This window comes from Centropristis striata, chromosome 7, assembly GCF_030273125.1.
Source record: "Centropristis striata isolate RG_2023a ecotype Rhode Island chromosome 7, C.striata_1.0, whole genome shotgun sequence".
In the NCBI taxonomy this organism is placed as follows: domain Eukaryota; kingdom Metazoa; phylum Chordata; class Actinopteri; order Perciformes; family Serranidae; genus Centropristis; species Centropristis striata.
The window spans coordinates 15027525-15039014 of NC_081523.1; the positions used below are offsets into that span (position 1 = coordinate 15027525).

At 38.8% G+C, this 11490-nt stretch overlaps 1 protein-coding gene across 2 annotated transcripts; it reads left to right on the forward strand.

The window, feature by feature from the left end:
- Positions 1–1640: 1640 nt before the first annotated feature.
- On the forward strand, positions 1641–8154 carry entpd4 (ectonucleoside triphosphate diphosphohydrolase 4). Of its 2 annotated transcripts, none has more exons than XM_059337270.1 (13): positions 1641–1774; positions 2777–2910; positions 3023–3220; positions 3384–3589; positions 3711–3861; positions 4038–4141; positions 4484–4543; positions 4671–4825; positions 5423–5589; positions 5688–6012; positions 6107–6192; positions 6299–6460; positions 6775–8154. In XM_059337270.1, the coding sequence occupies exons 2-13, from the start codon at positions 2903–2905 to the stop codon at positions 7007–7009; spliced, it is 1857 nt and encodes a 618-aa protein (XP_059193253.1). In that variant the 5' UTR covers positions 1641–1774; positions 2777–2902; the 3' UTR covers positions 7010–8154. The 2 variants fall into 2 exon arrangements, with proteins under 2 accessions (XP_059193253.1, XP_059193254.1); XM_059337271.1 differs by having other exon boundaries at positions 4671–4801.
- Positions 8155–11490: the final 3336 nt, after the last annotated feature.

An 11490-nucleotide genomic window follows, 5' to 3' on the forward strand; every position in this document is an offset into this window, starting at 1 on the left:
TAAGAGAAATGAAGGTGCAAAAGAAGTGATTGAAAATAAGTCTTGCATTAAAATTCTTACTTAAGTAAAAGTACATAAATATTGGCAGCATCAAACTATAGTTTTATTTTGACAAAAATATTGGAATATTCTGATTTAGTGTTACCCCATTTTTTGATGTATCAACATGAAGCTTATTTTAACAATGTAGATATACTTTTGGGTATTTCTTTTACCTATAAAATATTGATCTGAAATGTAACTAGTAACTATAGCTATGAAATAAATGTGATGGAGCAAAATGTACAAAAATACTCAAGTACAAGTGCCTCTAAATACTCACTTGAGTAGAATAAATGTATGCTAAAACCACTGTAATATATAATGACAAATATATAAGAACTGATTATATGCCATACATTTTTATTTTACAAGTCAATGTAATGGGAACTGTGAAATCCATAGAAGAACCAAGATAAATATCAATATCAAGCATCAATTGTCAAATTGGAGTCAATGAAAAATGCAACCAAAAAAGCCTTTTGAATTAACTTTGTTGGGATAAGAAACGTGTTTTAACCCTTTGTTGGAATAAGAAAAGTGCTTTAACTCTCCTGTTATGTTGTGGGTCAAATTGACCCATTTCAAAGTTTAAAAAAAAAATAGTTTAAAAAAAAAATCAATGTCATGTAAAACCATAGTATTTTATATGTAGGTTTTAGGTATGTTTTTTTTAATGAAAAATGAGTGAATTACCCTCATTGAACCATGATCTGTGAGAAGTAAAGAACACCATTGCACTAAATATTAATTGAAATGGTTAGAAATTGAGTTATAATGAAATATAAACACTGTTTATTGGGATTTTAGTGTCTGACACTTTTGCATGATTAAATAAACATGCCCTGGGTTATTGCTGTTCCTGAAAAAACGATTACAACAGGAGGGTTAAAGCAGATGTATTTTAGTGTACCGGTATATGTATATATATATGTCGTGTATGGGTAGAACAGGGGTGGGCAACTGGAGGCCCAGGGGCCGCATACGGCCCGCACCCTCACTTGAAGTGGGCCTCAGTACATCTAAATCTTAAAAGTGCAGTGTAAAAATGCACATACTTCTTGCAATTAATGTTGGTCTGCTGTTCTTGCACTGAAAAAAAAAAAAAAAATCACAGTAAGTGGTTCTTTTTTATTTGCTTCAAACCTTTTGTATTCCTATTTATACTGTTATACATGCATTTGAGCATGACATGTGTTAAGTTACTGCACTGTAAACATATTTAAAATTGCAGTTTCATCATATCTGGTGAAGTGCACGGTCCTATACGTGGCCCTGTGGTAGTGTCGATGAAAAATTGTAGCCCCCTCCAGCATTTAAGTTGCCCATCTCTGTGGTAGAAGGATCACTCATTTTAGGCTAGCTATGGCATGACCCGCCCTCATCTGCCTCTGATTGGCTTGTACTCGATGCCTTTGTTAATTTGATTGGTTAATACAGAAGAGTGCGATTGGTCAAACTTGTGATAAATACCAGAATCAGACGCAGAGTAGGGCAAAATGGGGCGGGTTTTACCTTCTATGCCACCAAAATACCGCGGGCGGCTATGGGTTGACTTATCCTGCTTCCTCTCCGGGAAACACGGGGACTAAAATCAAACGCACCGCTGCGGGGACCTCCACGTCACTCACTGGAGACATGCCACATACTCGCTAAACATTAGCCAGCGGTTAGCATCTGGCTGTACAGAAATGTCAGCTTTTCCAGAAAACCGGGGACATTCAGATATTTCTTAGTAAGTATGACATCCGTTTTAAGCCACGAACATGATATTGACAGTGTTGACACTGGCGGTTAGTTACAATATGTCAAATTCAGCTCTTTTAGCTCGCTCCATACAGTCATAACACGTAGACAAGTCTCTCCAAAAACGTCTAAATGCGCTAACGTTAGCTAACGTAAAGTCCTTTATTTTTAACAAATAGCGTTTCTATGGCGCCCTCTTAGTTCGGCTCGTTTCTTTTTACAGTTTGAATACGTTAAAATCACCAGTTACAGCAGTTATATATTCCAATCGGAGCTAGCACATACCGTTGTGTTAACTCGTCTGCCCACTTCGTTTAACGTCAACGACAGGCCTTCCATATCGTCACACTGTTAAAATAATCACCTAAGTCATTTTGTTGTCAAAATTGTTGTTGTTTTTGCCTAAATCATCTCCTCATGACGCCGGTCACCTATGGTAAAAATCGCCTACATCCTCAGTTGATCAGATCATGTGATTTTACCCCTTTAAGACCATCACTTCTTTGACAATTTGCTACATTCATAGGCATCAGATAAGAACCCAGCAAAGAAGAGCTAGAGGGAGATTGTTTAGTTATCAGTTTAGTTTGTCAGTGTTTTATTGTTGACACTAATATTGGTAACACTTTACTCTAAGGTGTCTACATAAGAGTGACATGAGCGTGTCATAAACATTAATGACACTTTGAAGTAACATTAATGCTCATGGTACTTGTCATGTCATGTTTCTGACAGGCTTGTGTGACTCTTATGTAGACACCTTCAAAATAAAGTGTTGCCATATCTTGCTTAAGTCACAAAGGCATGTTCAAAAAATTACCTCAGTCATTTATTTTTCTTAAGTTACATAATTTACACACAGTGTTATTACTATGCCAATATGTTACACTTTTGGTGAAGTTTTTAAGTTCTAAAAAAAATTAGTTAGCTGATTATTACTTCAGAAATTGCCTTGCAAATGTTAATTTTCGTAATTTTTTTCCTATAAAAGGTCACGATGACAAGCAAGAAAAACGTGATGGAGCCGTGGAGCAAGCCAAAGCTCCTCTCTTCAGCAGACTGATTCTTGAACTAAACGAATTTCAAGTGCACCAACAAGTCGAAGACAATCTCCATCATGGGAAGGTTTGTTGTGTTGTCATTGGTGGGAATGTAAACTGATTTGTGAACTTTCTTATATATGTGGCATTTTAATGTGTACTATGCTCAGGCTCCCCTTTCCTATATCTTTTGCTAGGATCAGCTTTTCGTGCCTTTTCCCAGCCCCATGGCATTTCAGCCTGTCGTCCCAGGTTCTCCCTCGGCTCCTAGTACCCTCCGTCAGACAGCTGCTCTTCATCGGCCTGGTGCTCTGCCTCATAGGACTGCTCTACCTGCTGCTTGTCACTGGGAAGGGGCCCGCCAGCTGGATCAGAGAGGAAAATCACTTCCACAGGTAAACTAACAGCTGCTCTTCAAATGCTTTTGCTATAATAAACACAGGTGATCAAAATCAATCAATCAAATCAAAATGACTTTATTCATCCCCAAGGGGAAATTCAGTTAGTCAGGTAAAATCTCTTGATATTGTCTTTACAAATGCTTTTGTTGTCTTAAAGGCACTTGGCAAGGGTGACAGATGTGGATGCAACAGATACAAGCAACCCCAACCTGAACTATGGCCTGGTTGTGGACTGTGGCAGCAGTGGCTCCAGGGTGTTTGTGTACTGTTGGCCCCGGCATAATGGTAATCCCCATGAATTGCTGGATATTCGGCAAATGAGAGATCAACACCGCAAGCCAGTTGTCATGAAGATCAAACCGGGTAAGATGCACAGTAATAAAAGGAGAGTATATGAGCGTAATGTAAAAATTCACCAATACATGCAAGCTTGTTATTTGCCCACTATAAAATATGTATATGTTTTTTTTGTTTTTGCTTGTAGGTATCTCTGAATTGGCTAAAACACCAGAGAAAGCCAGTGATTATATCTATCCACTGCTAAGTTTTGCAGCCCAGCACATTCCCAAAAATAAGCACCAAGAAACACCCTTGTACATCCTGTGCACAGCTGGAATGAGAATTCTTCCTGAAAGGTACAGTCAGGCTTAATGAGCACCATCTTCTTATTCTTAACCTGCATTACTTACAGAAGTCCCAGATGTAAATATTGCTGCGCTATAACACTAAGTTCATATAGAAAAGGAAAGGCATTTAGTTTTTAATATGTCAAACATCTTATGATGATGTGTCTGTGATTGTTTAATCTCAGCCAACAAGAAGCGCTTCTTGAGGATCTGCGAACAGACATCCCAGTCCACTTCAACTTCCTCTTCTCCGATTCCCACGTGGAAGTGATTTCTGGAAAACAGGAAGGTAAATAAAAGGAATAAATAAGAATGCTCAACTAAAATGTATTGTAGTTGCAGCTTTATTTAGGTTCATGACTTTATAACACATTTTAAATATGCTAAAACTAGGGCTGTCAATAATATCAGATTTTCACTACAAGCTAATTACATATTTAATTCAGTGCAATATTTTTGATTCGACATTTCACTGAAAGATTTCCTGACACTTGTCCTCGACAACAAATTAACATAGGAAAAAAAAGGATACTCCAGTGTATTGTAGATCCCAATTTGAAGGTAGGGTAACATTGAAGATGCTGGTAAAAGTTTATGTATTAACTTTGTAATTTATCATTGTTGACTTTAGGTGTCTATGCATGGATTGGAATTAACTTTGTCCTTGGAAGGTTTAACCATGTGCACAATGGTAAGGATTCAAGCAGTATTTCACCAGTGTGTCATTCTAAAAAGCAAATGTTTGTTTTATCTACAACACATACAAATGTGTAGTAACACAGTGATGTACTCACCTGTCTTTTGTCACGTTTTTCAAGATGGAGAACCTGTAGTGGAGGTACATGTCCCAGGCGGCGATCAGCAGGAGGCCCGGGTGAGGAAAAGGACTGCTGGTGTCCTGGACATGGGTGGGGTCTCCACACAGATCGCATACGAAGTGCCCAAAACTGTAAGCTTTGCTTCTCCACAGCAGGTTATTATCCACAACCAATTCTGTTTTTGTGCTGTCTTTGGTTTTTGCCACTCACCCTTTGTTCTTCTCCCCCCTTCCAACCTCTGTCATTCCCTGGTTAAACCCTGTATGCACCATTTTTGTCCCGTGGAGACGATCTGCTCTCCATTCATCACTATTGAAGGCATACTGTAAGCCTGCTGCATGACTTCATAGCAGGATTTTTGGTCTGAGAACAATAAGTCATATACATAGAGACTGCCAAATGCAATGGAAGTTGTCCATGTCAAGATATTTTGTTTGTGTTGAGTACATTAGCAGGTTTGGCATACACTGCTTTTCCTTTTTGCTTTCATTTGTTTTTCATTACACCACATGATGCTCCATTTATTTTATCTGTCATCCTGTTTCAGCTTCTGTTCTTTGATGTTTTGAGATGCATTAAACTAGATATAAAATTATTTAGCTTTACTAGATGTGGCCTCAGACATTCATGATTAATAAATGGGTTGCATGTCAACGATGCCGTCATCTGTAACTGTTAAACACATATACGGTATACGCATTCGTATAATATCAGGCTGATTATTCCAAGGCTGATTTTTCTTTGTTTCCTAGGAGGAGGTTGCCAAGAACTTACTTGCCGAGTTCAACTTGGGGTGTGACGCACATCGCACAGAGCATGTTTATCGTGTTTATGTGTCCACCTTCCTGGGTTTTGGAGGAAATGCAGCACGCCAAAGATATGAGGAGAGCATCATCAGAAATACAGCCACGCGAAATAAGTGAGATCCACAGCCAGATCGCTTTTCTTCTTTTGCAAATGTTTCCAAAACCAGTCACAGTATTGTGTGTATTTACACTGTATTACCGATTTCTCCAGGCTCTTTGGTCAGCATAATGGTGAGAACACAGAGTCTCCCCTCATGGACCCTTGTCTACCTGCAGACCTGCAGGATGAAATCGGTCCATCTACACAGAAGCTCCATCTGCGAGGCACAGGAGACTTTGACCAGTGTAGGCAGATTCTCCAGCCATTCCTCAACCGCACCAATGAGACCCTGACCTCCCTCAGCGGCGTCTACCAGCCAGCCATTGACTACAACAACAGCCAGTTTTATGGATTCTCCGAGTTCTACTACTGCACGGAGGATGTGCTGCGCATGGGCGGGGATTATAACGCTTCGAAATATGCCCAAGCCGCCAAGGTATTTTCCACACAGAAATACCTCGTCTACTTTGACAAAGCAAGTAACAGAGGTTAATGTGAACTTTGCTGATGTTGTCGTTTAACATTTACAGAGTTACTGTTCCACCCAGTGGAAGACTCTGAGGGAACGATTTGACTCTGGCTTGTATGCCTCACATGCTGATCTTCACAGACTGAAGTAAGATTATCAAACTGCTCCTAAAGCTCAACTAACCAGTCGATCACGTTCCAAATGCTATCTTGGGCAAGAATGTTGATCAATGGCTTTATGTTTATGCCTACAGGTACCAGTGTTTTAAATCAGCGTGGATGTATGAAGTATTGCACTCAGGCTTCTCTTTCCCAACCAATTATAAAAACCTGAAGACTGCCCTGTTGGTGTACGATAAGGAGGTCCAATGGACTCTTGGAGCTATTCTCTACAGAACACGGTTTCTGCCTTTGAGGTGAGATAGATTTTTACAGCGTGTTTACACCAGATGCAAGCGAATTGTCGCAATTAAAGGGCTTAAATGCCAAAAATGTGTATTTGTAAATCACAGATCTTAGTGATTTTCTTAATGGACTTGTTGATCCTAATCCAAACTACTTTGTAGAACTATGCAGTTTGGCAGGTTTGAGCCTAATTACATCTATCAAGTCAAATTTCCTTTGGCCTAAACATATAATGAACTGGGACCTAAATTTAATTTTTGTATACATACACAGTATCTCTTTGTTCAAAGAGGATCAAAAATGTATGTTTTTTAATCTCTTTCAGGGACATCCCGCTGGAGAGTCTAAAAGGAGTGCACTCCCACTGGCGCCACAGCTTCTCCTTTGTCAACAACCACTACTTATTCCTGGCTTGTTTCTTCATTGTGTTGTTGTCTATTATGCTGTACTTACTGCGACTCCGCCGCATCCATCGGCGCACAGCACAGCGATGCACCCCTTCATCTGTACCATGGTTGGAGGAGGGTCTCGGCTCACCTACAATCCCTATCAACCTCTAAACTTTCTGGAGTCTTGACAGCATGTCTAACTTTTCCAAAACCAATTTCTCTCTAAGACCATCTGCTTGTGCAGTAAGCTTTTGAAGTCTGCTACACTTGGGAATAACTCTGAACTTTGAAGAACTCTGCACACTCTCATACACCTGATGAAGCTCAGTTGGGCCAAACATTGTGTTAATGGACAGTGTGCTGGAGTTATTCCCAAGATTACACTTCCCTCCTGTCACACATTCAGGTGTGCAGGGATTTTCTCCTAAATATTTTGAAGTCTGCTACCCTGAAAACCTTTCTATGACTTGAAACGTTACTTTGAAATGGTACTGAGAATTGGGCATATGAGGAAGATATTATGTGAGTCTTCAGGCTTCCCTGAGCCATTAAAATATTTGTATTTAAGTTATTTTATTTAATAATGTCTTTTTTAGAATCCAAAAAGACAAACACTACGGTACTTTGCTCGCCAGTAAATCTTTCACACTCAAATGATTATGTAGTCTGTTCTTTGAATCTGACAAAGTTGGACATTTGCCTTTTTTTTATGCCTTTTATGTCCATGATCACATCTTTTCTTTTTTTTTTTGGTTTTTATACTTGCTGAATGGTACAAGCACTCACCATTTCTACAAGAAACTCAAATGCAATACGATTTATAATTGGTGGAAGGAGCACTTTGTGATGCAGTTGAGATGCACTTCCCAGCTGGAGTTTTTTTGTGTGTGTGTGCGTGTGTGTCAGTGTGTGGGTGTGTGTGTGTGTGTGTGTGTGTGTGTGTGCGCGTCTTTCCTAAATGTTCTGCCTCAACAAGACAAGTAGCCTTTGATAGCTATACTAGTGCAATACATGTCTTGTCACTGTTGGGAAACTCTCCAAAACGCATCTTTTTTCTTTTGTTGAGAGACTCCATCTCTCTTAGAGCCCTGCTGAAGTTCTTTTTGGTCATCTGACTTTTATGTTGGATGCCGTTGCATATGATTACATTGGGCTTCATTTTCAGAAGCTGTCATATCACTGCTGTGAGGGGATTGTTAATGAGAGCACATGCCCCATTATTTATATGGAAATGGTCTATAGTGAAATGTTTGCACAGATGAATGCGAAATAAGTGTTGTCACATTGCAATTCAGTAATAAAGGTTTTATGGTATACTTGCCTGTCTGTTTATTTTCTTTGCATTGAATCTGATGTAAGTTATTTTTAAAGCATATTGTAAACACGAGAGTTTATCCCAGTCAGCTACAGATGTCAGTAATTGTGATCTGAGTGGACGTGCTGCACGAGAGCATCATTCAACTCGAATAATCTGCATGCAATCACTAATAACCATAAAACCTCAGCTCATGTGCTGCAGACAGTTTGATGGTGTGTTAGAGCTGTGCAGAGGCCTCCTGAGAGAAGTGTTGTTAAACCTGATCCTTGCAGATCTGACCCTCGACTAAGCTGCCAGTAATGGAAATGGGCCAAATTAAATAGTTATAATTAAGACTTCACATGTGAAGGTCATCAGCTGTGGAATATAATTAATTAATTTAGAAGAGTGAGTCTTCATCTCGGCTACCCAGTATTCATGGGAGCAAGGGATACTCCATTGTGTTTTATTTGTCTTCGTGAATAAACGGAATTGAACTTAACAGGATGCACAATATATAACGACCAATAATAAATCCTCCATCTTTGCTCGCTACATCTTAGCCTTTCTTACCCTCAATTGTGCAGAAACTACACGGTATTATCCTTTATTTTAAAATAGAAAAATGTGCAATTAATTATATTATCGGTATTTGCCGCATAAAGCAGGTTTTTATTGGCATTTGGTATTGGCTGAAAAAGAAAATCTGTCTAACTGGAATCCCTAATAGGAGCCACTTACATGTTCTACTTATGTTTTTTATTACACAATTCTCTGGGTTGGTCATTCCTTTCCTGTCATTCGGCACTTGATGTGCTCTGTGTGAGAGAAGTGTTAATACTTGATGCCCTCTGCATGTGGGACACACTAGACCAACCTGTGCGGTCTCCACTAGGAGGTAGCCTTAAATCATTCCACAGTAAAATAACTTTGGCCCGTATAAATCAGTAGATCATTACACCTACAGATTGCCATTTGAATTAGAAGATATTTTAATTCTAAGTCTGTTCTCAATCATTATAATACAAGGCCTTTGATTAACTTGCTAGTTCTGCTATACATCCAAGTCAGTTAAAGGTCACAGACTTGTATTTGGCGGTTCAAAGCAGAGTTTCGGAGGTGGAGCTCCGGCTGTAGTTTTCCTACACCGAACATGCGAATACTAGCTGTTACAACACTGCTCGAACAAGTTGCTTTTTAAGATGCCAGGCTCCTATAATGCTGAGTCATTGATATGTCACAATTCCTTGCCGACACACCCACAATGACACTGCAGGGTGCTTTGTGTTCAGAGCTTGTGTTTCACCCAATGGTGAGTGACGGGATAGTAAATAGTCTCAGTCCAACTGATTCGCTGTAAAGATAATTAACACTTTGTTTCTGTCTTTAATAGAAGATAATTAAAATTTAGTCCAACAAATTGGAAGAAACAAAGGTTCAGTTGTCTCTCTGTACTGTAGAAAGGAGATGGGATTGATAAAAAAACACTTAATCTTTAGTATGGGTGAATCGGCTGATATCCGACATCCTAGAAGTCTTTAGAAATTTTAAGGAAAATTGATCATGCAGTTGGCTTATAAGCCACACAGAGGAGTAAAGGATGCTCATTTGTTAAACAGTTTGAAGGGAAATTACTTTCATGCTAGACTTATATTTGTTGATGTAGTTGATTTGATTTAGAGTAGGTCAGAAAAAAAGGGCAATCTTAGAGTTGTTAGATTGTTATTTTAATAGTCTAATGGGCCTATTGAGAGACAATGGACCCCTGGGCACAAATATGCAAAAGGACACCTCTCCAACATAGGAGCAAGACACACTTTTTATTTGTCTAGTCCCTTTTTGGTGTAGTTTTGTGTCTATTTGTAGTCCATACCCATCTCTTTATGGTGTCTTTTTGTGATTTTTTGTGTCACTTTGTAGCTGTTTTGGTCTTTAGTTATTGTGACTGTTTTGCTCCTTTTTGCAGTCATTTTGGGGCTCCTATTTGCAGCCATATTTTGTTTCCTTGTGGTTGTTGTGTGTGTCTTTGTAGTTGTTTTATGTATCACCCTGGTTGATACTTAGGTACACAGGTAAAGACCGGGGGGGGTTCTGACACTTTGGGCCCCTGGACCTGTGCCTGGTAGGCCCGTTCAGTTACTAATAGATGAGTAGACTCCAGGACAATAAGACCAGCTACAGCCCAATCACGGACGTCTTTGTCAGGTGGTGTGAGCAGTCCTATCATTATAAGTTATTGTATCTTAAACCAAATACATGAAAACTGATTTTAGAAAGCAATTATTGACTAAAAAATCAGCTTTGAGGCAAATTGTGAAGCCATGTGCAATAAAATAGGCATCAGCATTTGTTATGTTCGAGGAAGCTGTTGCAGCAAATAACTGGCTCAATTATAATGTCAGCTCCCACCCTTTGCACAATGAACTTCAGCTTAAAAAAGCAGCATAAAAGCAGCATTGTTCCAGCAGCCATCACTCACATAAACAAGTCAAAGCAACATTGATGGAGGCTATAGACATTTATTTTGTTAATTTTTTATGTGGTTTCACTGATTTTTGAAGCCACAAGTACTCTTATCAAGTTTGTATCATGTCTATTATCTCTGTTATTTGTAAAAATGTGTGTGGATGCCTTGTCTAATTGCAAACCACCAACCTACGGGTAATAAAAAAAAGTAACCTAACCTAACCATCCTGGTGGATATCAAGGTGAAATTTAAACTTCTGGCCTGCAACAAGAGACAGGATGGCACAGCCAACAAAAACAAACATGGTATAAATTATTAAGAATAAGAAATGTAATGAGAAAAATGTGCAGACTTTCATTTAGCCTCATTAAGATGATTAGTTTCTTGCAGGCACTTTGAACTAATTTAACTGAATAAATAATACATTTAAACAATGTGTGATAACAACGCCATACTTCTGATTCAGGAGCTGAAGCATGGATGTGGTGATCCCCTCTGCTAAGAGGCTCTGTATTCACTCTAGGCTATTTCATATGACTTTTCACATGACGTGTAGTAGGGATGATGTGCGCAGATCAATATATTCAAATTTAAGAGGGTTAAAGGTGAGAGGATGGTGTGTAAGCTCTATATTCTATATTGCACAAAACAATTACGAGAAAAGAAACCCCATTATACTTCTACTACATTTTTGAGAGAAATATCCTACTTATCCTACTATCCTACTACCTTTTTATTTGACTGTCATTAATTTGATTGTCTGGAATGGGCCTTTCTGTATAGTGGTGTTGCAATAAACCTATATTGAGACATTTGAGTTAAAGTAAAATATTCACATCATGTTAATAATACACATATGATAATACCTTGTAAATCATCCATCTAATA

Coding starts and splice junctions, on each gene's coding strand:
- entpd4 (XM_059337270.1), top strand. Junction 4,826..5,422: donor GCTTTGCTTCTCCACAGCAG/GTTATTATCCAC, acceptor TTTGTTTCCTAG/GAGGAGGTTGCCAAGAACTT. Junction 6,013..6,106: donor AATATGCCCAAGCCGCCAAG/GTATTTTCCACA, acceptor TAACATTTACAG/AGTTACTGTTCCACCCAGTG.